Source organism: Pleurodeles waltl, chromosome 10, assembly GCF_031143425.1.
Source record: "Pleurodeles waltl isolate 20211129_DDA chromosome 10, aPleWal1.hap1.20221129, whole genome shotgun sequence".
Taxonomy (NCBI): domain Eukaryota; kingdom Metazoa; phylum Chordata; class Amphibia; order Caudata; family Salamandridae; genus Pleurodeles; species Pleurodeles waltl.
Window position 1 is genome coordinate 52,279,036 of NC_090449.1, and position 26,464 is coordinate 52,305,499.

The window sequence follows — 26,464 nt, forward strand, 5'->3', positions numbered from 1 at the left end:
AACTTATGAGGATTTGGTTACAAACATGCTTATGCAAGGCTTCATGGAGGTATAGGCATAACCGTTAACTAAGCCATTATGTTGCGACGATTTACGAAGGTGTGCTCTCCAAGTTGTAAGCTTGAATACCAGCAAGACGGATTAATTCCTCCATCCTTTCAAAGGACAACAAATTGGGCATAAAAAGAGACCTTTATCTCTCGTCCCAAGACATCCAGAGGTTGCTGGGTTCCAAATGAAACTTTTGAGGTGGTTTACTTTGGATGTCTGGGGGTCTTATCACTGACGTACACGAACTGGATCAAGGGTTCCTGAGGGGATGGTGTGATGTTAGCCACTTGGAACACATTTAACTCGTAAGTGGCAGTTAATATGGGTGCGGTACAGTTAGTTGTTTGCTTTAAAAAATGAACGGATTTTAAGGTACCTAGATAAAGTATAGCACACAAAAAGGGGATAGGCAGGGAAGACCAGGACTTTCTAGTATGCTTTGAGCCAGAGATCTGGCCCTTAACGCTATTATATCTCCACTGTGCAAATTATAGTAGATACAGGTAACCTTGAGGCTTATGGTCAATGTTATCCAATGAAGGAGGTTGTAAAGATCCCTGTGAAATTCCGTAGATCAAAAGTTTCAAAACTAACGATCTTTGCAAGAGGACGGTGCACAGAAATACAAAAGCCCAAATCACAGTCCTGCAAAGGTAACTTGAAAGGCAGAAACAGAGTGCGGGAAAGGCCAGTCTGGTTTCTTCATTTAATTAGCAGAGATTTTGTTTCGGTTACTTAGCTGAGATTTAGTTTTAGTAACTGGTGCTGAAATGCTAGAAGTGTTGTTCTCCTTTCATTAGACCCTCAGCTAAATGATCTAGGCTACTCTGTAACTCTCCTCTCAAAAAAAGGAAATGCCTTCCCAAAAGTTAGTAAATAAAACACTCTCCTTTTGGTGACCTTAGTAGTGTCAGATACAGTGACTGTTTCTTTTCTAGTGCCTGATTGGGGACAGTTTACTGAAGTTTAACTGTCCAGAAGGTCCTGGACTGCACTTCAGTTGCTAGTATGCATGTATGCATGTATGCATGTATGTTTGTGCATGTGTGTTATTTGATTAGGGCATACCTAGCCAAAAGGCAGTTGTCCACCTTACAGGTATCTCAGGTCTGGAACTTGAAGTGTACTGTTAAGAGATAATTTGTAAAGTATTTTTGCAAAATTCTAAACAGTAACACAGTAAAAACAACTCAAAAAGACTCCACTCCAAGTCAGGAAAATAGATTATATGATTATGAACAAAAGAGGACCAAAACAACAAGCATCCAATAAGTATAATATATGATTTTTTTAAAGAATAAATTAAACTGTAGTGCTTAATATCTTAAAGCGCTAACTGGGGCTATCTGGTTGTGCTAGACAGGGTCAAACCTGAAAAGTCAGGCCAACCGCGATGGAGCCCGGGTCGGATACAGGGACCAGTCGTGGTCCACTGAAACTGTACCTCAGTTTGGAGATGTTTCGAAGTTGAGTAAAAGATGTGAGTCACGAGGGAGGCGATGTGTTGGCACATTGGTATCAGTCCCGAAGATGTGGGCGATGGGTTGGCTTCTAGCCGTGTGAAGTCAGCAGCGCAGTGCTTTTAACATTCCCAGTGGCAGTGATGCTTGGGCATCGAGGGCACTGTCCTCTATCCTCACAGCAACGACAATGCGTCAGCATTCATGGGTGTGTGCCGGTTCCGAGCGGTGCAATGATATTGGTGTGCAGGTTCTGGCAGTTTCAGTACTTTATACCCACTTTCAAGGGCACAGGGCTGGATTGGCACCACTTAGCAGTGCAAGACTTGCAGCAAGAAAACTACAGGTGCTGTTGATGATGGGTTGGAAGTCTTTTGTGTCCCTAGACTTCAGAATAACAAGAGGCAAGCCAGCAAGCCCTTGGAGTCACTCTGGTCAAGTGAGATAGGTCCAGTACGTCCCCAGGAGGTTAGAGGGCAGCGGGCAGCAGGGCATCACAGCAGAAAAGCAATTCTTCCAGAGCAGTAGTCCAGAATGGCAGTTCTTGTAGCAGCACAACCATCCTCCTTCCTGGCAGGGTTCCACACAGGTCCAGAAGTTTACTGAGTTTGTAGGATCAGAGGTCCAGTACTTATACCCAGCTGCACCTTTGAAGTAGCGTGACTACAAAGAAGGATCTTAGAAGTGCGCAGAGGTCCTTTCTTCCTGCCCTGATCCAGACTCACTACCCTTTGTGTTGAAGCAGGACACTGCCCATTCAGGTGTAAGTGTCAGCTCATCTCTCCCATCCTGCCCAGGATTTTCCATTAGGATGTTGATGGCCCATCAGTCACACTTAGGGGGTCATTCTGACCCCGGCGGGCAGCGGTCGTCACCCGCCTGGCGGGAACTGCCATTTGTCCGCACTGCGGTCAAAAGACCGCTGGTGCTATTCCAACTTTCCCGCTGGGCCGGCGGGAAAGAGGCCTGCAACACTGAAGCCGGCTCCGAATGGAGCCGGCGGTGTTGCAGGTGTGCGACGGGTGCAGTTGCACCCGTCGCGCTTTTCACTGTCTGCTAGGCAGACAGTGAAAAGCAGGCTGGGGCCCTGTTAGGGGTCCTCTGCACTGCCCATGCCAGTGGCATGGGCAGTGCAGGGGCCCCCAGGGGCCCCTAGACACCCGTTCCCGCCATCCTGTTCCTGGCGGTAAAAACCGCCAGAAACAGGCTGGCGGGAAGTGGGTCAGAATCCCCATGGCGGCGCTGCTTGCAGCGCTGCCATGGCGGATTTGGGCAACCGGGGGAAAGCCGGCGGGAAACCGCCGGACCCGGTTTTCTGACCGCGGTTTTACCGCCGCTGTCAGAATGGCCCAGGAAGCACCGCCAGCCTGTTGGCGGTGCTTCCGTCGTCCCCGGCCCTGGCGGTCTTTGACCGCCAGGGTCGGAATGAGGGCCTTAGTCTCCTTTGGTGTGTGGCTGTCTCAGGGGAATGCACAAAATCCGGCAGTCACCTCACCCTAGACGTGTATTGGAGGCAGACTGCAGGCACACAGGGCTAAGGGCAGGAAAATGCAAACTTTCTAAAAGTGGCATTTTCAAAATATTAACAACAAATCCAGCTTTACTAATAAAGAGGATGTATTATTACAGCTCCGTAAGTACTAAACATGACAGGTCTACTTCTTCTCTGTTTAGAATTACAGCTTATTAAATGTGCTAAGGAATTCCCCAACGTTAACCTATGAGAGGCCTCACAGTAGTCAAAAACGAGTTTGGGAGCTTTTCACTACCAGGAAAAGTAGAACTCAAAAGCACATGTCCTACTTTTTAGTTACGTTGCATCCTGCCCTATGGGCTACCTAGGGCCTACAATAGGGAAGTTTAAGGCCTGGCAAGAGGTTTTAAATGCCAAGTCGATAGTAGTGTATCCTGCACACACAGTGTTGGACCTGGCTTTTTGACAGGGACATCCCCAAACTTTCTTCCTCCTATTTTTTCTGACCTGTTGTTGTTGGCTTTTGACCTCTGGGCGCTTTACCACTGCTAACCAGTGCTAAAGTGCATATGCTCTCTGTGTAAATTGTACTACTGATTGGTTTATCCATGATTGACTATTTAATTTACTTGTAAGTCCCTGGTAGAGTGCACTACATGTGCCTAGGGCAGGTAGATTAAATTCTACTAGTGGGCCTGCAGCACTGGTTGTGCCACCCACCTCAGTAGCCCCTTAACCTTGTCTCAGGCCTGCCATTGCAAGGCCTGTGTGTGCAGTTTCACTGTCACTTCGACTTGGCATTTAAAGGTACTTGCCAAGCCTAGAACTCCCCTTTTTCTATTCATAAGTCACCCCTAATGTGTGCCCTAGGTAACCCCTAGAGCAGGGTGCTGTGTGGGTAAAAGGCAGGACATGTACTTGTGTGGTTATATGTCCTGGTAGTGTAAAACTCCTAAGTTCGTTTTTACACTACTGTGAGGCCTGCTCCCTTCATAGGCTAACATTGGGACTGCTCTCATACATTGTTGAAGTGGCAGCTGCTGATCTGAAAGGAGCAGGAAGGTCATATTTAGTATGGCCAGAATGGTAATATAAAATCCTGCTGACTGGTAAAGTCGGATTTAATATTACTATTCTAGAAATGCCACTTTTAGAAAGTGAGCATTTCTTTGCACTAAAACCTTGTTGTGCCCTTCAATCCACGTCTGGCTAGGTTTAGTTGACAGCTCCTTGTGCATTCACTCAGACACACCCCAAACACAGGGTACTCAGCCTCACTTGCATACATCTGCATTTTGAATGGGTCTTCCTGGGCTGGGAGGGTGGAGGGCCTGCCCTCACACAAAGGACTGCCACACCCCCTACTGGGACTCTGGCAGACAGGATTGAACTGAAAGGGGGCTTGGTGCATTTCTTAGACACTCTTTGAAGTCACCCCCACTTCAAAGGCACAACTTAGTATAAAACAGGGCCTATGCCCTACCTCATCAGACACTTGCTGGAGAAGAAACCTGAACCAGAAACTACATCCTGCCAAGAAGAACTGCCTGGCTGCTCAAAGGACTCACCTGTCTGCTTTTCTACAAAGGACTGCTGCCTTGCTGTTGGCCTGCTGCCTTGCTGAACTCTTGTCTGGCTGTAAAAGTGCTCTCCAAGGGCTTGGATAGAGCTTGCCTCCTGTTCCCTGAAGTCTCAGGACCAAAAAGACTTCTCTCTTCCTCTTGGACGCTCCGTGCGCCGAACTTTTCGACGCACAGCTTGTTCCGCGGCAAGAAAAACACCGCACACCGACGCTGATAGACGCGACTTCTTCGGGACGACCGAAACTTTGACGCACGGCCTCGCAAGGACAACGCCGCCCGACTTCCCGGGAGAAATCGACACAACGCCTGCCGTGAGATCAAAACTTTGACGCACTGCCTCGCAAGGACAACGCCCCCCCACTCCGCAGGAGAAATCGACGCGACGCCTGCTGTGAGATCGAAACTTTGACGCACGGCCTCGCAAGGACAACGCCGCCCGACTCCGCAGGAGAAATCGACGCGACGCCTGCCGTGAGATCGAAACTTCGACGCGCAGCCCCGCAGAACGACGCGCAGCCGGAAAACAAGCAGGAAAATCCACGCACAGACCCGGGACATCTGGTACTCCCCGCAAACCACAGTAAGAGACGGTCCGCGCGCTAGAAAACGACGCCCGACTCCCCGCGTGGAAAATAACGACGCAAGTCCGTGTGTGCTGAGGAGAAATCGACGCACACACCAGTTTTCCACGCACCTCTTCTCCTGTGGCCCTCTGAGGAGATTTTCCACCAGAAACCAGGTACTTTGTGTTTGAAAGAGACTCTGTTTACTTTCTAAAGACTTAAGACACTTTCTATCACTTTTCAGTGATATCTTTACAAATTCGTATTTCAACTTTGATCGTTTTGACCTGAAGATACCCAGATAAATATTATATATTTTTCTAAACACTGTGTGGTGTATTTTTGTGGTGTTATGCTATGGTGTTGTATGATTTATTGCACAAATGCTTTACACATTGCCTTCTAAGTTAAGCCTGACTGCTCGTGCCAAGCTACCGGAGGGTGAGCACAGGCTGATTTTGGATTGTGTGTGACTTACCCTGACTAGAGTGAGGGTTCTTGCTTGGACAGAGGGCGACCTGACTGCCAACCAAAAACCCCATTTCTAACACACAGGCTCTGCAATGGCAGGCCTGAGGCATGCTTAAGGGCTACCTGAGTGGGTGGCACAAGCAGTGCTGCAGTCCCACTAATAACATTTATTTTACAAGCCCTGGAACTTGTAGTGCACTTTCCTAGGAACTTATAAGTAAATCAAATATGCTGATTGTGGATATACCAATCAACCACATTTACGAGAGAGAGAGCATGCACTTTAGCTCAGAGTCTTAAGGCCAACAAAAATAATTCAGCAAAAATGTGAGGTAAACAAGTAAAACGTTTGAGGGAAGACCACCCTAAGGCTGTCGTGTCTAACAGTAACACAACTCAGTGCTACAGCACAACACTATCTAGCACAACAGCTATAGCAACACAACCACACACAGCAGAATAACAGTCACTGTAACACAGGACATCACTGCAGAATAGCACACCAGTATGACAACTCACAGAACACAACTGTAATTACTCAACACACCAACAGGACTACACACGACACAACATATAAGCAGAATAATAGTACTGTGTATTGGGACTTCAGTCTGGATTTTTTGCACAAATTTAAAAGGTGTAATACATTTTGGCTTCTGTGTTGAAAGGAAGTATAATGTATTTGCAAGTTTTTATGGGTGTTTTAGAAAGGAAAGTATTGGCAATCAATGTCCATGTGTTCACTTTCCAAAATGTTTATTATGGTGGTTTTGCTTGGTATCTGTTTTTCATGTATACACCCCGGTATTTCCATGCATGTCTAGTTCAATGTGCCATGTAACTGGGATATTAACTAAAATGAAGCCCACATATAATGCATAATGTGGACATTGTTGGCCTTGGTGGACATTCATACCATATTGCATGCCCTGGCTTAGTGATGACTACTTTACATGCTGTGGATACTCATGACATGATGGTACTCAGTTGTGGCATAATGCTGGACTTGGCATAACAGTAATCATTTTTGACGGAATGTGGCCATTCATGGCATGCAGTCCCACCTGGAGTATACAGTTTGCCTTGGTATAATGAACAAACAAAAACTACTTCACTAATTTATCTATTGAATCTGATTTCTGCATTCTCCAAATAAATTAACAAAACAATACTTAATTTTTAAACCTTGTTAGGGTATCAATTACATTGATTTAAAAAAAATAAAAAAGGCACACTGAAATATTTGCGGTAAGCAAGTGATATACAGGATCCAAATCATTGCCAGGTAGGTTCAACGGTAACAACATGGCATAAAACTTGAATCGCCAATCAAGCATGCCATTACATGTAACTTTCCAGGTAGTAAAGGCACCCACTTGAAATACCCCCAATTTAAGAGAAATAGCAAAAATAGATTGTCAAACAACACTTATAATCATTTGGAAAACCTAATTTCTCGTCTGCATACCAAACTGGCTTATAGTGTTTTGCATCTGTTACATGCTAACATCAACAGCAGACATATGGTTTGTACCAAAAGTGGGATACAACTGTCCAAATGATGGTTTCAAACGTTGACTAAATAACTGATGTTTTCAATCATCTAATTAATACAGAACCAGGATAGTGTGAAAAAGAGTATAGCTTAATGAGAATGTAGTTACATCATTACCAATGTAAAGTGTTTATGATGGTGTGTTTATCTTGGTGTTTTTAGATGCATTTGTCTGTGCTGGCTGTTATATTAGATGATTTTCAAATAAGCGAGAAATAGCTTTAAATTAACCCTTTCTTCTTTATACTGTTTTTTCGCCTACCCCTTCATTGGACCTAAATTTTCAATTTCAAATCTCTGTGAGGAATTGATATCCTGAGGATGATTCAGTAGTGTTTCTTTAAGTTAGTTAAAGAATGTTCGAGTTAGTCCCCTTGATGAAATAGTAATTCTTTGTTTAGTAATCCCAGTTTCCACAGGGTTAGCTGGGCAGAGATGGCCATGGCACGACTGGAGTCATTCTTGACGTATTGTTGACACAAATTGTATAATGGTGCTCAGTTTGGCATAATATATCACCCACAAAGCAATTCATGGGCCAGGGCCACTTTTCATCAGGAGTAAAATCACAAATACATACAATAAAGCACCCTCTGCTCCATATTGGCATCTCCACTCAAAACCCCAGCATACAAGAATAAAAACATGGGTTGTAGAACTTTCTCTGTTCAAGCAGACAAACTATGGAAATAATTACCCCCAAATATAAGATTCACTGATATTTGTCTCATTTTTAGAAGACTACTCAAGAGCTGGCTCTTTCCTACATGACAACCATACTCATAGCACAACTGTACAGCCTATGCCTGTGAATGTAAAGATGCATAATTTGATTATATGCACATACTTAGATATGTGCAGTTCTTTGCAAATGCATATTATACTTATTGTTTAAAAATATATAGCTATTCTTATGGATCTGCTTAACACATTTATATGTTACTTAAGGTTAAAGTATATATTTATTATTTATGCTTAAGATGTATTTAAGTCACTGTATAGTTTACAGATTGGCAATTTGATTATATGATTATGTTTTAATTATTTTATATATCACAATTTGTAAATGTGATCATAATAATTGTATGTGTAAGTGATTCACTTTTGAAATATTGGAGAAAAATATATACAATAAAATAAATTTAAATAAATTACTTAACAAAATAAATAAAATTACAATACATTAATAAATCAGCTTTATTTACAGCAACACTTGCAAATTTGAGTTTTTAATTATGTAACCATACATGTGCATATGGGTCTTTAGATGATGCAACCTCATATTTCTGTATTATTTTCCATATACATGTATACCTTTCTATGTAGTTATATATCTATATATTTATTACTTTACTCCTATACTGTAAAAAAATTCAACTCTCTCCAATTCACTACTCTGTCTCATCTTATACCGCTTTCAATATATCCACTCTCAAACTCATTTCAAACCTCATTGGACTACTACAATATCACTTATAACCCTTTCTAGTCTCTTCCCTCCTCTATTCCTCCTAGGACTCATCCCAAACCTCCTTTTACTACTATAGTCTCACAAATAATGATTTCTAAACAAGGAGGGGTTCTTCCCTCCTCCAGTGGTTGTGGGTGAACTTTGAAAGTGATGGGCCATAAATCCATGCCCCTGTTTGCAGCATGCAAGCAAGTGCATATCCTATGTTTTGGAGAAGTGGACGGAGATAAAAGTGACTCCCCTTTGAGATTTTTTGCAACAGAGAAAATGGTGCGTTTGTCAGTGTTAGACTTGGCATCCTTGGTGTGGTTTCCCCTAACTTTTTGCCTCTATTTCCCAGGTTGTTGATGTGTGCTGGACTCTGTTTTTGCTGTTTTTGTTACTCTGGGCACTTTACCACTGCTATCGAGTGCTAAAGTGCAAGTGCTCCCATACAAAATGTTTATGTAATTGCTTCATCCATGATTGGCATATAAGATTTACTGGAAGTCCCTAGTACAGTGCACTGGAGGTCCCCAGGTCCTGTAAATCAAATGCTACTAGTGGGCCTGCAGCACTGGTTCTGCCACCGACAATAGTAGCTCTGTAAACACGACTCAGACCTGCCACTGCAGTATCTGTGCGTGCAGTTTTAAACTGCCAATTCGACTTGGCAAGTGTGCCCACTTGCCGGGCCTAAACCTTCCCTTTTCTTACATGTAAGACACCCCTAAGGTAGGCTCTTGGTAGTCCCCTGGGCAGGGTGCAGTGTATGTTTAAGGCAGGACATATACTAATGTGTTTAAATGTCCTAACAGTGAAATACTGCTAAATTCGGGTTTCACTGTTGCAAGGCTTATCCCTCTTATAAATTAACATGGGGGCTGCCTTTAAATATGATCAAAGGGTAGATTCCCTTTGGGAGAGGATAGACATGTGGAGTTTGGGGTCTCTGAGCTCATAATTTAAAAATACATCTTGGAGAAAAGTTGATTTTCAGACTATGTGCTTGAAAATGCCACTTTGAGAAAGTGAGCATTTACTTGCTTATACCATTTCTGTGACTCTGCCTGTTTGTGGATTCCCTGTCTGGGTCAGTTTGACAGTTGGGCTGGTTGCACCTCACACTAGACAGTGACACAAAGGGAGCTGGGGTGTAGCCTGCATATCCGGATGAGCCATCTGTGCTAGGAGGGAGGGGAGGAGTTGTCACTCACACCTGAAAGGGCTGGGCCTGCCCTCACACAATGCAGTCTCCAACCCCTGGTGTGTGTCTGGGGCCTTGCCTGGGCAAGGCAGGATTTCACAAACAAGAGAGACTTTCCTTTGAAGTAAGCCTACTTCAAAGGCCAAAATGGGTATAAGAAGAGCACCAAAAACCTCAGACTTTATATCACTTCTGGACATCAAGAGGAACCTCTGCCTGGAGAAGAGCTGAAGAGCTGCCCTGCCTGTGACTGCTTTAGGGAGCTACCCTGCAATTGCTGCTTCTGCCTGGTGAAAGGGGACAGAGACTGGACTTTGTTGTGCATTCCTGCTTGTGAAGAAATCTCCAAGAGCTTTTCCTGAACTTGCCTGCTGTTGTTGAAGTCTCAGGGCCATCAAAGACTTCCTCTGTCAGCACCTGGACTCTCTGATGAGATTCCTGCCCTGCCAAAATGGTGCCCTATCAAGTTCCTGGGGCCTTGACAGGTGAAGCTGGCAGACCAAGCTTGAAAATCCACGCACAGACTGCTGTGCGGTGAAATTTCCGACGCAACCTCCGAGAGCGGCTGAAGTTGACGCAGCGCTTGCAGTGCCGCTGGAAGATTGATGCACGCGACTAGAGAGACGACATGCTGCATCACTGATGGGGGCTGGTAACATCCCAACCCACACAGCACCGTTTTGCTATTACCGTGTGGCAGGATTTTTTACGCAAACCTTGCTGGGAGCAGAAAAACAACGCAACGCCTGCCCAGACCCGAGTGCTGCCCGGATCGACGCATCGCTCCCCTGCTGGGAGGAAAAACGACACACGCCGACCCGACTGGAGAAGGAGAAACAAGGCACGGTCTCACTTGCGGGTGAGAAATTGACGAAATCTTACCTTTTTCGATGCACACTCACCCGTGCGTGTTTTTTCGACGCTACCCAGGTACAGTTTTTTCCCTGTTTACAAAAGGATTTAAGACTCTTTTGCTTTTAAAATGAATAACTTGACTTGTGTATGTTGGATTTTAGTCATTTTAGTCTTCTTTTGTTTAGATAAATATTTTCTATTTTTGTAAACCTGTGTTGTGTCATTTTGTAGTGTTTTCATCAAGTTACTGTGTGTGTTGGTACAAATACTTTACACCTAGCACTCTGAAGTTAAGCCTTCCTGCTCATGCCAAGCTACCAACGGAGTGAGCGGGGATTAGCTGAGGGTGATTCTCCTTTACCCTGACTAGAGTGAGGGTCCTTGCTTGGACAGGGGTTAACTTGACTGCCAACCAAAGACCCCATTTCTAACAGTCATCATAGTTCCCCCCGGTCCTTACTTTTAGGAGCCCATGCACTTTGCATGGCATACATATGTTTGGGATGTAAATCGTGCAACAAGCAATTAAAAAAAGTGTATTTCTTTAACATTTGTAAATGTTTCACTGTGGCACACCAAAATATATTACTGCATTGAGTAGTATTTATTAAAATAATAGTTTCTAAACAAGAACCTCAAAACATTCATCCCTCCCCTGCCTTTACGACAATGCCATAAGTGTTGTTGCAGTAGGAGTCCTAATGCAAAAATAACTCCAGAATATTTGTCTGAGCTCTCTTTCATGTAGATGAAGAGGCATCAGACATCCCTGTTCTTTCACTATGAACACATAAAGCCTGCACTTGCGAGATCAATTTTGCTGATGCAGTGTACACCGGCCCAATTGAAAAAAAGAACCATGTGGCATATAACATCAATTTGAACACATGGAAAGGGAACCGGCGGAACTGATTGTGCACAATTAAACAACAAAATAGGCAGCAGTCCACTACACCTTTCTAAAGCAGTGTATCAGGGATAGGATGGCTGAATTCAATAAAGTGGCAAAACCTTAGTGGTGAGTGCAGCGTTTGATTTTTTCCTATACCTGACATATTCCGGTTTTAGTGATGTAGGCTGCCAGCTGCAGTTGGGCCAAGTCAGTCCACATTTAACTCCCAATCTATGCTGTTCACCTCACAGCTAACCAGTCGTTCGAGTGATGCTGTCTCTAAACATGACCTGCAAAAGGAGTCACAGTCTGTACTCAGTTGCATGTGTGTTTTTGGTTTCTGCAAAAATGTCGCAAGCACTGCCTGTTTTACTCCTTCCTTCCTCCCCATGAGAGCAGAGCCTGGCAGAAGCACACGAACCCAGCAAGAAGACTTCTAGTGTAAGTGAAGCCTCATGCAGGGCTTCTTCTTACCATGCCTTAGGATGCATCAATCAGCTGCTCCTCTCCTGTGGTCGACTACAGCACCCACTAAAGTGAAGATAAAGGGCTGCAACAATGGTAAGCCCAACATCATTAAGTCACTTCTGTCAGACGCTAAGGCCTCAGGAAGCACCTGATTGCCTGACCTTTGATACATACTAATGTAAGGTAGAATTGCATTCTTCATTAGATAGTTTATTTGTAATCTCTGCCCGCCTTACTCTTTAAAACTATAACAGAGGTTACAAAGCAGGTAATCAAGAAGTGCTACTACCCTCCTATATCCCTCTTCTGACTCATACCAAACCTCATTTTGCTACTGTGATGTGCCTAGTAACCCTTTCTAGACTCTTCCCTTCTCCAGCCCTCCCTCGAGTCATTCCATATAACATTTACTAGACTGCTCCCTCCTCTACCCCTCCTTTACCCTAATCAATCCATCCAACTAACAGACTAACATGTCCATCGCGCCTTTTAACAACTTTGAATTCCCCATATTAATGCACTTTGGGTCCTGGAGAAGCGTGCTACTCCTCAAAAAGCACTTCAATGCCTTGTAAGGGGTAGTAAGTGCTATATAAATGTAATTACAATTACCATTACAGGGCATTTGCCCCTGTCACATTTAGGCACATTCACTGCATGAAATTGACTTGGAGCAATTTGCACAGGTGCAACTTTTATCAATGTTTCTAGCAGCTTGATCATGAGCACTCACAGATATTGCATTTAATAATGTTGAGTTCTTATGATACCAATATAAAATGTAGAACAGAATAGTATGCCTTCTATGGAAATAAAACATAACACTATAGCCTGGCCATACATTTTTAGGTCTGACATTAATACACAAAAAACTAAAAATGGCAAACTGTATTTCAATATTATTCCTAAAAGAATTTAGCAAAACTAAACAGATGATCCAAGACATTGTCCGGGATACCTGTGTACTGTAGTCATACATGCCAAAAAAAATCTTACAGTTGGCAATGCCTTATAAAAGTAACCCTTCACTGGCATTTCCTTTCCAATCAGGTGAGGGCAAGAATTTCCTGCTGGTAGGGGCGTAGATAAGACAGTGAGATTCGAGGTGTGAGAATCTCAAATGTTCCATTTCTGGATGGACTGTTCCCATGAGGAGCAGGATCAGTACAGATTTGCTTTAGGTGGGTCTCTGTGGCTGGTTTAGAGTTTGGCAGAGAGAGTACTTCATTGCAACACAGGGTCCACTCACATGATCTTGAGTCAGGCCGACCACATGTTTGACATCGATGGAGTAAAATGTACTCTTCTGAGGTCCCAATGGAATAGGGACCAACTGAGGTAAGTCATTCAACTGTCCACTCTTTTTAGAGTAGACAGTCAGATGGCTTTCTTTTAACTGAAAATCTCTGAGCCACACTAGAAAAGTCCTCACATCATGTACACCATGCAATCTGTAGAATGAGTCATTATTTCACTGCAACCCTCTACCTGAGGCTACTATCTGACAACTAACACAATATTTAGGAGACGTTTCATCAGGTTTTCAGGTATTGTTTTGTGTTTGGTGTATTTGTCCTTGCTACAGTAAGGTAGTCTGTTAATAATTTCCTATTGACTTCCATGATGCCACCTAATATGATGACATCATTGTGAAAATTCTCAAAATGTCACTTCCGGTGGTCCCATCACATTAAGAGTCACACAATGCAGCCATGGTCAAAGGGCACTTGATGTCACTTCCACTACCCATAGCATTTTAGTGAATCAAAGTACATGTGCCTGAGGACTCGGGATCCATCAAAAAATTGTGATCCTGCCTTAGCATCCTCCAGAAGAACACAACATTACAACAAATGTTTATGGTGTCTAGTACTAGCAGAAAATAAAACTGAGCTGTGAACCCACTGGCAAGAACATTTTAAACTACAGTATGCAACATGTTACTCGCAATCTGTACGTTAAAGACCACCATTGTTTTAGATGAAAGTTTGTGGTGTTGGTGGAATTCTGTGGAACTTGAGATCAATTACTGAATTTATGCTGTTCCATTGACTGTACTTTTTTCATTTCCAGATTCAACACTAACTTCACGTTTTACAATCAGCTAATCAATCAATCAAGATGAAACTAATTAAAGCATCTCTGCTCTTGCACCTCATTGCAGAGGTGTCTAAAGCTGCAGCAATACAAAACCCACCCGCGCCACTCTTTGCACGCCAATCCCAAACTCAGGCGCACTCCACCAACGCAGATGTGATCTTCGGAATGGTCCCTGATATTCATCTGGAGAGTTTTTTCCTTCCTTCCACCTTACAGTTGATGGACCCTCCGCTCCGAGACAATGTCGAAAGTAATGGTGTTCATTTTAATTTGTATTATTTATTTTGTAATCTCCTCGTGCATTGAGTATGTGACCAATGAGGCACATACTCAATAGAAGCAAGCCAATAAGAGTGATACATGTAACACAATAGGAAGCAAGTTCCTAAGGGTTGACAATTTAACAAAACACAAACAGCTGCCATGAGACCTAAATATTTCGAAACAAATTTAGCAATTAAAAAGATTTTTTAATCATAAACCTACATTTGTGGTTAAATATGCCTCCCTTTAGACCTACCAAGAATTCGCAAAAGGACTTCCGACTGACATAAATGGGATAACTATTTAGTTTTCTGTCAACTGCAGACTAATGCTCAGTAGTGACCCCTATGCAGGGGGATATTAAGTAGACACATCTTATCATGGTTAGCTTTAAGAGTTTATAAGTTTATGAACCCCACAAACTTGTATGTTTGTTGACATTAAGAATACTCAGCCCTACTTTTCCAGCTCTGGAAATGGGTGGAGATTTACTCCAGCACAGAGCTGGAGTACCCCTGCTTCCAGGAAGGGAAGGTGAGCAGACTGCTTCCACACTGGAGATGTAGGAGAAACGGTTTCTTTGCAAGGAAAAGTGTTTTCCACGTGGAGACAAAAAAAGAAAACAATGTGCATTTGCACTTCTCTAGACTGTACTACAATGAAATACACACTGGGGAAGCAGGTACCCATGGAATATGGTGCATGGTATTCCCAGTTGTACAGTTCTACTTCAGAATATTGAGTACTCTAACAAGTAATACATTTGCACCCATTAGTAGGATTAGCACTACTTTTCTGTTCCCAAAATGTGAAAAAAAAACATTTTCAAAAATAAGTAATGACGGGCCGTTCTCAATAGTGACGTGTAGAGTTGCAAATGTTTTCCTGCCCATTCTATAATCTTTAGAAAAAACAGAAAACCAAATATTATCCCTTCTCAGAAGAAACGAAGGGTAATTGTATCAATGCACATTATGTCTGCTTTTAACCTACTAACAAATCCGCATGATTACATTTTGAAAAGTGGCATACTCTTTGAAAGCTACGGGTGTTGTCGATTTGTAGAAGGCACATGATTCTTTCTGTATCCAATAATGTTGAAAATAGTTTCCGAAGGTAAAACTAAATCTAGACTCTGGCAAAATTTTATCAAAATCTCAAGACATTGTGGGCCAGATTTACAACGCCCTTGTGCCACCAGAGCATAATTTTTGGTGTTGCTCCAGTGGGGCTGTGCACCACATTTACAAGGTGGAGCTAAGCCACTTTTTGTGGCTTAACGCCACCTTGTAAATATGGTCCCCTCTGGCAGTTTTCTGCATCAGAGGGATGTGCAATGGGTGTTGCTGTGGGTGTTCCACCACAACACTCATTGCTTTTGACGCTGCCCCAGATTTACAAGAAGGCATAAATCTGTGGAGGCACCAAAAACTAACCCCACAGCAGGGTGGCGTTATATGGCACAACAAGGAGGAATACTTTTTTTCCTCCTCATTTTTGCTTTTTCCATGTGTGCTGCATTCTGTAGCACACATAGAAAGAGCAAACCCGCCATTGATGATTGTTTATGTGCAGGAAGGTGTCTCTTCCTGCACATAAACATTCATTCAAAAACGACAATTTGCTACTTCTATGTGTGCAGCTATATTTAGAGCTGGCCAGGGGGAAACAGAGGAATGGGCAGTATTTTAGTAAATACAGTGCATCCCTGCATTTCTAAAATGATTCAATGCGGCACTGCAAATTTTGGCGCAGTATCGCGCTGCGCCACTTCATAGTAAGTCTGGCCCTATATGATTTAGAGACGAAAATGTGTGTATAAAACTACCACTCAGAGACATTTTCAGTTCAAACCAATGTTCTGTCATTATCTCACGTGAATTTTTAAAATGAGGAATGCCCCTCCATAAAATTTTGGTACAAGCAAAGTTCATTTCCCATAAAAAAACATACAATTTTGTGTGATTTTTCTTAAAAGTTTTTGCGTTTTAGGAAAAAATAAAGATGATTTTGCATATCTATAAAAAGGCTGATTCTTCCCTGTTAAGTCATACCTTTGAGAAGCAGAGAGGCAAACAATTGAATGTCTCTACCTGCTCTGGTATTCAGTTATGTTTCTTAAAACAAGAGAGTTTTGTGTGGGAATGTTAGGTTGCCCTTCATCACTCACTGTAGATGGCTACCTAAATATACAGAATTGCAGAGCTGGTCTATGTTTAATTTATATTCAATGAGAGCAGAATCTCGTGTAAAATCCGAATATTGGACTGTGGTCATCACATGAATTTGTTTTCCATAAACTTATAATGACTGGGCAATTTCTTCTTAAGCTAGACTTGGTTCTAGCAGGGAATCACCTGCAGCAACTGTGCAGAGCGTTGCATGCCAGGGCCACACGCCCTGCACTAGTAACGTTCACAAGGTCCATGGACGTCATTTAGAGGTCGCCCGGGGTCACAGCTGTGACCCCTAGCTTGTCCTTTGCTACCCCTGGCACTGCCTTTGCGACCCCTGATGTCAGAAGGGGCAAAGTCAGTGCCCAGAACACAGGTGAAGCTCGCGGGTCTCCACACTCTTTGTTTTCTGTCAATTTGCATTACCCTAATAGTGAACAATGGTATATTATTCACTATTAGGGTAATACAAATGGGTAATGATTAGCAGGAATATGCCCTTCTGTGACAGCTGAGGTATGTAAAAATACTTTTAAATGTATGTGGTGTGCGTGCTTGCGGGCGAGAGTGTGTGTGTGAGAGAGTGTTTGTAAGTGTGAATGTGTGTGCATGTATAAGTACGTCTGCGTCAGTGAAAGTGGTTGTCAAAGGGCGCATGATGTCACTTCCGCTGCCCCTGGCAGTTTGGTGAATTGACGTCCATAACCTGGACCCTTTAGAAATTCTATGAACAATACATTCAGTTGGTGTCACTCATGCCCCTGCGTGGGACGGGATACCTGGAATACATTTTTTTAAAATATATGACTGCACATATGTAAGACAGGTACAAACCATAATGTTAATAAGAATTATGCTTCTGATACTTGGAAAAAATACACAATTTCTCCCACACTTGTGCTGCAGACCTCTCTCTACTATATAACTAGTGCCAAATGGGTACCCTTTACGAATTTAATAAACCACTGCGGCCAATACAATTCTTCTACTATAATTTTTAAATTCTTTTGGAGATTTCTAATTGTCATGAACTTATATGTTCCTATTTAGCACTAATTGTGGTCACTTCTTGAGCCATTTGTAGCAGTGATTAGTTTGTCAATAAAAACGTGTCGGTGCCCAAAGCTCTCTTTTGAAACACGCGGCTGCTGCATTGGGCCTCTTTAATCCATTTACAGCCACTCCCTGCACCTTCAGCTCACTCTTTCACTATCGCTTTTTCATTTTTCTCTTCTTCCACTTTCCCATATTTGTCTTTTGCCCGCAGTAAATGCCTGATGCAGAAAACCAAGGGGCATGTTTACAAGCCCCTAGCGCCTCCTTGCGCTGCTCTAGTGTCATTTTTTCATGCTAAGGTGGCGTCAAGGAGACCTTTTCCCCATTCCACATTTACACCAGATTATGCCAGCACCAGGCATAATGTTTGCAAAGGGGGGCGTTCCCCCGTTGGGAGACTCAGAAAAAGGGCTCAGTAAAATTTACAAGATTTCACTGCGCCATTTTTCCTGTCATTTTTAATGCCTTCCCAAGGCAGGTGTTAAAGTGACGCTCCCATTGTTTTGAAGAGGCCTCCCAACAAATTGCTGGACTAGCGCCATCATTTTTGGTGCTAGTCGACCAATGCGCCACAATAGCGTAAAAAATGTTGATGATATTGTGCTAATGTGCGCTTTAGTGTGCCGTATTGCAAATACGGCGCTACCATAGTGACGATAGTAGGGCGTAGGGGGGCCAAGAAAAGTTGCTCATCATAGCCGATGTACCACTTTTTTTTGTAAATATGCCCCTAAGTGCCGGCCCGCAAAAATAAGTGTTGGTGCCCTGTACCCGAAACTACTGGCTCAAATTAAGCACTGATCTATAGTGTTCCACTGGAGACATGAAATACAGTAGTGCTTGTTCAATGGTTTTGTACTTGGTTTGAGCAATAAAGTCTGGTCTTGATAAAACCGAGTACAGAATTCAGAAAAATAAGGAATATCCGGCTCTGAAACCATTTGTTACAATTATAAACCCTCATATTCATGCTGGAGTCAAAATCGCAGACCCTTAGCACAAATGTAATTTGTTACCAGCGTGTTTTTATACTCGATGTTTAAACTGTACTATGATAGGTGGGCTAAATCTACTTAAAAGCACAGATTGTTCACGCGTTAAATGATTCCCACCAAAAAACCTGATAAAACATGCTTTCTCAATTTTTAACTTCCAGGTTGGATACATAATTGTAATTCATCTTCATGGGTTTATTTCATTTTGCACTTCAGAATATCTATTGACAGGTATCAAGCTATCATAACCATGGTCTTTGCCACAGTAGAAGTCTATAGGAATACCACCCTTTTGGCCAACACTAATCTGGGGTTCCAGATTTTAGATTCTTGCCACTCGGAGACCAGTGCAATTGAAGCGATGCTGTGGCTACTCACTGGCCAAAACAAGACTATTTCCAATTACAGCTGCCTCTGAAGGCCAAAAGTGTCGAGTTTCATTGGAGACGGACCTTCATCAGAAGATTTGTCCATGGTTAGAGTCCTTGGTGTAAACAGGATCCCTTAGGTATGAGACAAATATTTTATTTAATAATTAGGCAGTGGAAGAGTGGTAGCTGTCACTCATCAGTTTTGCTCCACCTCTGTTTCAAGCCTGCATTTTTGAGTAACTACACACTTGGGTTTTGTGACTAGCTCAAACTAGGAAATATATTGAAAAAAATTAAGAGCAAACTTACACATGTACATTACTCACAAGTGTAAGTTAACGTTGGAAATAATAGCCCCGAATAAGTGATAGGAGAAGTAGCTGGGTTGTGGATGGGTGGCCAACTTTGGTATAAACTGTGCAGAGTAATTTACTTTACTTCCCGGGATGCTACATACTTCTGCTACATTCTGTGGAGTAGGTGCCTGATGAATACATTCAACTTTTCTGGGTTCCAAGCAGAGGCTTGAGAAAACATCCCTGAAGTTCTCTTCTTTTTGTGCAGAGCCAGTCAGCTCGAGGTAGGCCGGTCCGGTGTCGTGGAGGGCTTTGTGAGCCTGGATTAGGATTTTGAAGATGATCCTTTTGTTGATGGGCAGCCAGTGTAGGGATCTGAGGTGGGTAGAGATGTGCTTGTGGCAAGGGAGGTTGAGGAGGAGACGTGCGGCGGCGTTCTGGATGCGCTGGAGTTTTCTTTGAAGCTTGGCTGTGGTCCCTGCGTAAAGGGTGTTGCCGTAGTCCAGCCTGCTGATGATGAGGGCGTGGGTGACTGATTTTCTAGTTTCTAATGGAATCCATTTGAAGGTCTTGCATAGCATGCGGAGGGTGTTGAAGCAGTTGGACGATATGGCGTTGATTTGCTGAGTCATGGAGAGAGATGAGTCAATTCTGATGCCGAGATTGCGTGCGTGGATGGCGGGTGTTGGGGTGGTCCTAGGGTGGCAGGCCACCAAGAGTCGTTCCATGCTGTTTTGTTGGGGCCGAAGATGATGAGCTCGTTTTTTTATGAGTTTAATTTGAGGTGGCTTGTTGTCATTCAGTCAGCGATGTCGAGGAGTCCGGCGTGTAGGTTGTTTTTGGCTGTAGATGGGTTCTTCATGCGGGAGAGGATGAGTTGGGTGTTGTCGGCATATGAAATTGTGTCGAGGCCGTGGGGGCGGACACTTCAGGCAGTGATGGTGGTTGCACACTAGGTATACCTATTTATCGCAAAAATATTTCCATGAGGTAACTTTTCTAAATTAGAGATATAAATAAAGGAAATCAGCTTCTATATTCGTTTCTGTCAAGTTTTCAGCCATCAGCAGCAATGCCTCTGTAAAGAAATGTCAGTAGAAAGTGGATTTGGGGCTAAAGCAGCAAGCAATTTTGATGGTGCAAAGCCTTTGATTCACAGGGTTTGCAACTGCTGAATAGCTTTTCCGGAAGTACTAAACTAATTTTCCATCCGATAACTGGTTACCAAATCAGAGAACAGGGCCAGAAATGCATTTGGAATTGAAATCTTTACGATTTGCAATATTATGAATCAATCGTTTGTGACAAAAAAAATTGTCGCAAACCATTGATAGGTTACTGACTTCTTGAAGGAGGTAGTCACCCATTCGCCAATGGGAAGGAGTCCCTTTGAGACCCTTTACCCTTTGTAAATGTAAATAAACAGTTTGTTTGGGAATGGTCAGTAGTTTAGGAGACCGCTGCCAAACCTTACATTAAACAAACCTTTTAAAATAAGTAAAAGAAATCATTAATGCAGACCTGTTTCTTTTTTAAAAAATACTTTGTTTAAACGTGATCACAGAAATAGCTGTGATGACATCATGAGTATTAATAAGGTGGGTCGGATTGCGACCTGCTCGCAATCTACATTTCTGTACCAACCTATTTATACCTCGGTCAGTTTGGAAAACTATTCACTAGTTTCAAAATTATTGGTCTCAAATTGAAACCAGGAAATAGTACATTTGGCTCTAGTAGAACACGCCCCTTCATAATGCTACATTGATCATGTTACATTTAAAGCCATTCCTTGCTATTTCGTTGCATTTGTATATGCACTGAAAAATATATCTAGATTTACTAAAAGAAAAAAAATCTCCCTTAAATACATAAGCAAAATATAGACATACACATTATAAAGTGTTGGCTATCAGACAAAGGAGAGGTAACAAATACATCTATCCCTAGCTTAAAGATAACTGTTGTCCAGAATAACTAGCTTTATATGATAGTGCAGTAATTTTAAAGGAAAAATAACAGCCTCTTTCTAAATAGAATGACAAAATGTGCTGTAACTGAGAAAGTGAACAGAATTGGCTGATAAAACAGTAAATTTTCCCCATTGAGCAACGACAGTGACTGTAAATGACACAGGGGCATTGCAGTGCATTGCTTGCAGAATTATTTTATTAAGTGTGTGCTATAAGTTACAGACGTCTAGTTGAAGCAAAACTGTCTTAGTTTGCAAAAGACATTCATCTCACGAGTGGTCAGTATTCATAGGCATGTCTGTCTAATATAGAGGGCATGTTTCGAGTATTATTGACATTATCTAACAACAGTAATTGTATAGCAATCAGAAAAGTGTAAATATACCTTATCTTTTCCTTATGTATTGACAACACAACATTGTTGACTGACATTTATAGACCAATTGCAAGTACACACTGTAGGGTGAGTATGCATTAGTGAACCAGAACCTAACAATCATAATCCTTCCTCTCCTCTAAACAGATCAGCTGTGCTGCAGCACTTCCCATCCTTAATGATAAAATCCAATTCCCATCTTTCCTCCGGACTGTGACCAACGCTGACGCCCAGCCTTTGGCTCTAGTTCAGTTTCTGCTCCACTGTGGTTGGACATGGATAGGGATCCTGATCTCCAAAAATGCAATTTGTCTCCAAGGCAGCAGTATTCTAAAGCGAGAAGCAGAAAAGTGGGGGATCTGCATTGAGTCTTTTTAGACTTTACCAAAAGGTGCCAGCCAAGCCTCCTTGGACCACACCACAGGAGTACTGTACCGATCCACAGCTACAGTCATTATCTGCTACACCTTCGAAAAGCATATCATCCCAGTTCTGAAGGGTATATCCTTGCTTGGCATCTCAACCAAATATGGATTGGCATTACCAGTTTGATGTCTTCATCAATATTTAGCATGCAGGATTTAGGACAAGTGTTAAATGGCACATTGGGATTTGCAGTGTACAACAGGGAGATCCCTGGGTTTAAATATTTCTTCAGTGGAATTCATCCATCTATGTATGCAGGAGACACTTTCTTGTTAAGGTTCTGGGAGCATGTATTCAACTGCTCGTTGGTAGGAGATCATAATGGTGAAGAAACAGCAGATGGGTTCAGACCCTGCACTTGGTCAGAAAATGTTGATGATTCAGTGCCTCATGGCCGGTTTAAGTATAGTTCCTATAATGCCGTCTATGCTTTGGCACATGCCTTGGATGATCTTATTTCTTGCAAACCTCAGGAAGGTCCATTTGCCAACAGATCATGTGCAGATCCTCAGAGCTTCAAGCCATGGCAGGTGAGGGCACTGGCACACTGATTTATAGCCCAGAAGACTTTTCTTTTTTTCGTGTAAATTCACATTTATTTGTTTTGAGAATGAGTGAGATGAGTTTATTTGCTTTTACATCAGGCCCTGTGATTTCACATTTCTTGTATGTGAACATTGAACCAATAAGATCAAATATTGAATGGCCCTGTTTGACCAACTCAGTTATCACAAGCAGTGATATGAATTTAAAGTTATTTTTTTCTGCTACATTTCATGTTTTAAGTGGTCACTTAGACCCGGCTGCTAATAAACAAATGGACAGAAATACCTAATGAGCTTGTTCATGGACAGACTCCAGCTTTAGCTCTACACACAGTGAGAAAGCTCAACCTTTGTAATTTCTCAAACCACAGACTCCAGGCTGGTGACAAATGTGAGTGCAACATTCAGAATGTGCATTAACAATGTGTGCAAAATGGGTGTAAACAGCATTTGTGAGCGCTTTTCTCATGTTTGTGCACTGACCATAAAATCAGGAGTAAAGACACTGCAAACATATTGCACCAGTGTTTTGTGCTCACACGCCAAAGGTGCCCAATGTGCTGATTGCTTCTTTCATTCCCTCACTCGGATCACTAGATTAATGCACATTAACTGATGCTCACTCATTCTCAAATCCCTTTACGTATGTTATTGTAGTTCCTCTCGTTATGTTATGTTACATTTTGGGGGCAGCGATACACACTGCAATGTTTTAGAATTAGGTGGGGACACATCAACTCTATTGTTTTTCCAATGTGAGTCGCCTTGTGACAGATTAACGCATTTGGAGACATCGTGCACTAACTACCTTTTGCGGTACCTATAATAACTTAGTTGTTTTATTTTATGTCTAGAATTTTTATGTTGTTTATTCCTAGTCGTAGGTAATTTGCTGAGTCTAACGATTCTATCCATGATAATAGTATGAGCGATGTTTGGAATGTTTTGAGACCAAAAATACGATCGCACACGTTTGAGAGTTTTGGGAAACTGCCCGACGGTGTTATTGCAAAATAAGTAAAAACTATTTAAAAAAGAAAATCCAGTCCGTGCTCAAGCAGGAGTTTGGGCGGCTACAGGAAAGGAAAATAGGCCCATATTTATACTTTTTGACGCAAAACTGCGCCATCGCAGTTTTGCGTCAAAAAAATTTGCGCCGTCTAACGCCATTTGGATGCGCCATTCGGGCGTCAAATTTATACTTTGACGTACGGCGGCGCAACCAACAGGTGGGAGTCATTATTTCGTGACGCAAACAGCGTCGGTCTGTCGTAAGGCAAACCCACGTAAAAGTGACGCAAATCACTGTGGGTCGATTTACGACAGCGCTATCGTGAATACGGCGTTTTTTTTCACGCTATTGCGTGACATTTTTGCGCGAAAACTGCACTGACAGGAGAGGAGACCCAAAATGGATCCCAGATGCCCCAACAGACCCCAGGAGGATGAGAGCAGACCAGGACCCAGCCAGGAGGAAGCACACAGGAACCAGGACATGTTAAAGAAAAAAAGAAAGTGTCGCTTCAGTGCAGAGGAGCAGGAAATCCTGGTGAAAGAGGTGACGGAACACCAGCACCAACTTTTCATATCCTCAAAATTGCCACTCAGTAGGAGAGAGGCCATCTGGAAAGAAATTGTGGACAAGATAAACAGTGTGGCTGAAGAACGCCGGACAGTCACCGAGTGTAAGAAACGCTGGCATGACTGTAAACGTAGGACCAAAGAGAAAATGGCCAGGAACAGGAAGGCAGCAATGCAGACTGGAGGGGGGAGTCCAGCACAACAGGAGGCTCTGGACCACATGGAGGAGATGGTCGCAGCCGTCATCCCAGAGGAGATTGTCACAGGGATACAAGGACTGGACAGCGCAGACTACCACAACACTACGCACATGCAGGGTAAGTCGCATGGGGAATTACAATGCAATAATGGGGACTGTAAGCAGGGGGGGGATACCTACTACACAATGCATGTAACTTAGCACATATATGAAGTGGCATGGGGAAAGGGGCACGGCAGGGGGGAATGCCCAGTACTGACCATAGCCGGGCCACGACAAAATACTGCCACCACTACAGTCCCATGGGGACATCCTGTAATTACAACAAGAGAGCCAAGGGAAACCAGTGACAGGTGGGAAGGACACTACCCTGAATCCACATCCAGGCACTTGTTTTGCACAAACTATTCCCCATCAACTAGGTCCCTACCTGTAATGCAGTAGCAAATACAACAACTGCAACTTAACTGCCACCACAGTTGACAATAACACCTCTCATCTCTGGGCAGCTATAGTACCAAATGGCAGGAACCCCACCCTGGAACATACATTCCTAAATTAGGGGGTGAGGATGACATCTGCAACTACTCCTAGAAATAAGACAAAGCTACCAGTACACTTAAATGCCGAATGTCCATAACTGACACATACATAAGCCTAAGTAAACAGCAATAGGAGCCACACAGCACTAACGACACACACATGCTGCATACATCAGGGTCCCTCACGTGCCTGCCTAACAATGCTACATCACAAATGTCATACTGCTCAGACAACAACATTGACGAGGGGACACAGGCAACTGGTCAATGAAACACATCTGCACAGTCTAACCAAAAAATAGGACATCCATACGATAAACAAGCCAATCCAGTAAGACACACGAGACCCCATCAGATACAAACATCAACAATGTTTACATCCATACCACATCCTAACATTGACATACATAGGTCATGCCACCTAACATGTACAGATCATGCAATGTGAATAAAAAGTGTATGGTGCAGGGCCTGTGAGGCAAGTGTGCTGGCAGGGCAGTCACAACACCCACAGTCAGTCAAAGTGTAGCGTGGCAAGTGAAACGTATACTTTGCGCAATAGCCTCAGGCTGGAGGCCTTTGTGCATCTTACCCTGAATGTACTTATACTCATTTGCTCACATCTAAGTGCCTCAGAGCACTTTGCACTAAATGAATCTCATTGCCCTTCCTATCAGTTAATGTAGCAAATAGTCAGTCCTGAGGTGTTGGCAATTAGTCAAATCACCTTGTTTTGCCTAATTCTGCACTGGAGTTTGCCAGAACATATTCACTCTGTGCCCCAGTCAAGGATACCGTCTGGTTCGTTGATGATAGATGTGGTAGGGGTTAAGGTTTGCCATTCCTGCGTAGGGAAACTTTGTCATCACCATGACATATGTCTTTTAAATTCACTTCCTCATCCCAAGACACGCATGGGGGAGTTTACAAACCGAAAATCACATCTAGATGCTGCCTGCCTTGCTGCTGATGCACAACCAGATCCCAGCCCATTCCTCTGATATGAGGGATGATGTCTCCCCTGTGATTCAGACAGACAAGCTCCAAACTTAACATGCAGTGCTATATATAGAACAAGCAGAGGGAGAGTAGAAACTGTTAGGCACCATGATAGCTGTGTACCAATGTATTACTTTCCTGCGGACTATTTCAGTTCTAACTGTGTGTATTGTTTTGGTTATTGGGGCTCACACCGAAATTCCTACAAGTCAGTTGTACACTGAAACTTCATATCCAACAAATACTGTCTGTGTCATTTGTGTATGGGAACATACCGGAAAAGATAGAAATGTGTAGGACCTGAGTGACCACCACTTCCCTGAGAAGTCCCAAAGATGTCATGGGCTTGGACTTCTAAACATTCCTCTGTTGTGGGAGACCAGAGGCACTGCTAGTCTGTCTGAGCTAAATACAATATCTGGGTGACAGAGTTATTTACAAGTGGGTCAAACTTAGTCCCCCACACCATTAGCTATCCTGCTGCCTAGAAAGCCAAGAATCACATGTAGGATAATGAGAGCCCACCCAAACAAATGTC

The 26,464-nt window shown here is 43.0% G+C and overlaps 1 protein-coding gene across 1 annotated transcript in view; it reads left to right on the forward strand.

Moving 5' to 3' along the window:
• The first annotated feature begins 14,150 nt into the window (after positions 1 to 14,150).
• The window catches only part of LOC138262365 (muscarinic acetylcholine receptor M4-like), a 64,943-nt gene continuing 52,629 nt past the window's right edge, over positions 14,151 to 26,464 (forward strand). The window contains 2 exon segments of the mRNA XM_069212262.1: positions 14,151 to 14,379; positions 14,839 to 14,927. Of these exon segments, the coding sequence (XP_069068363.1) occupies positions 14,151 to 14,379; positions 14,839 to 14,927 (318 nt within the window).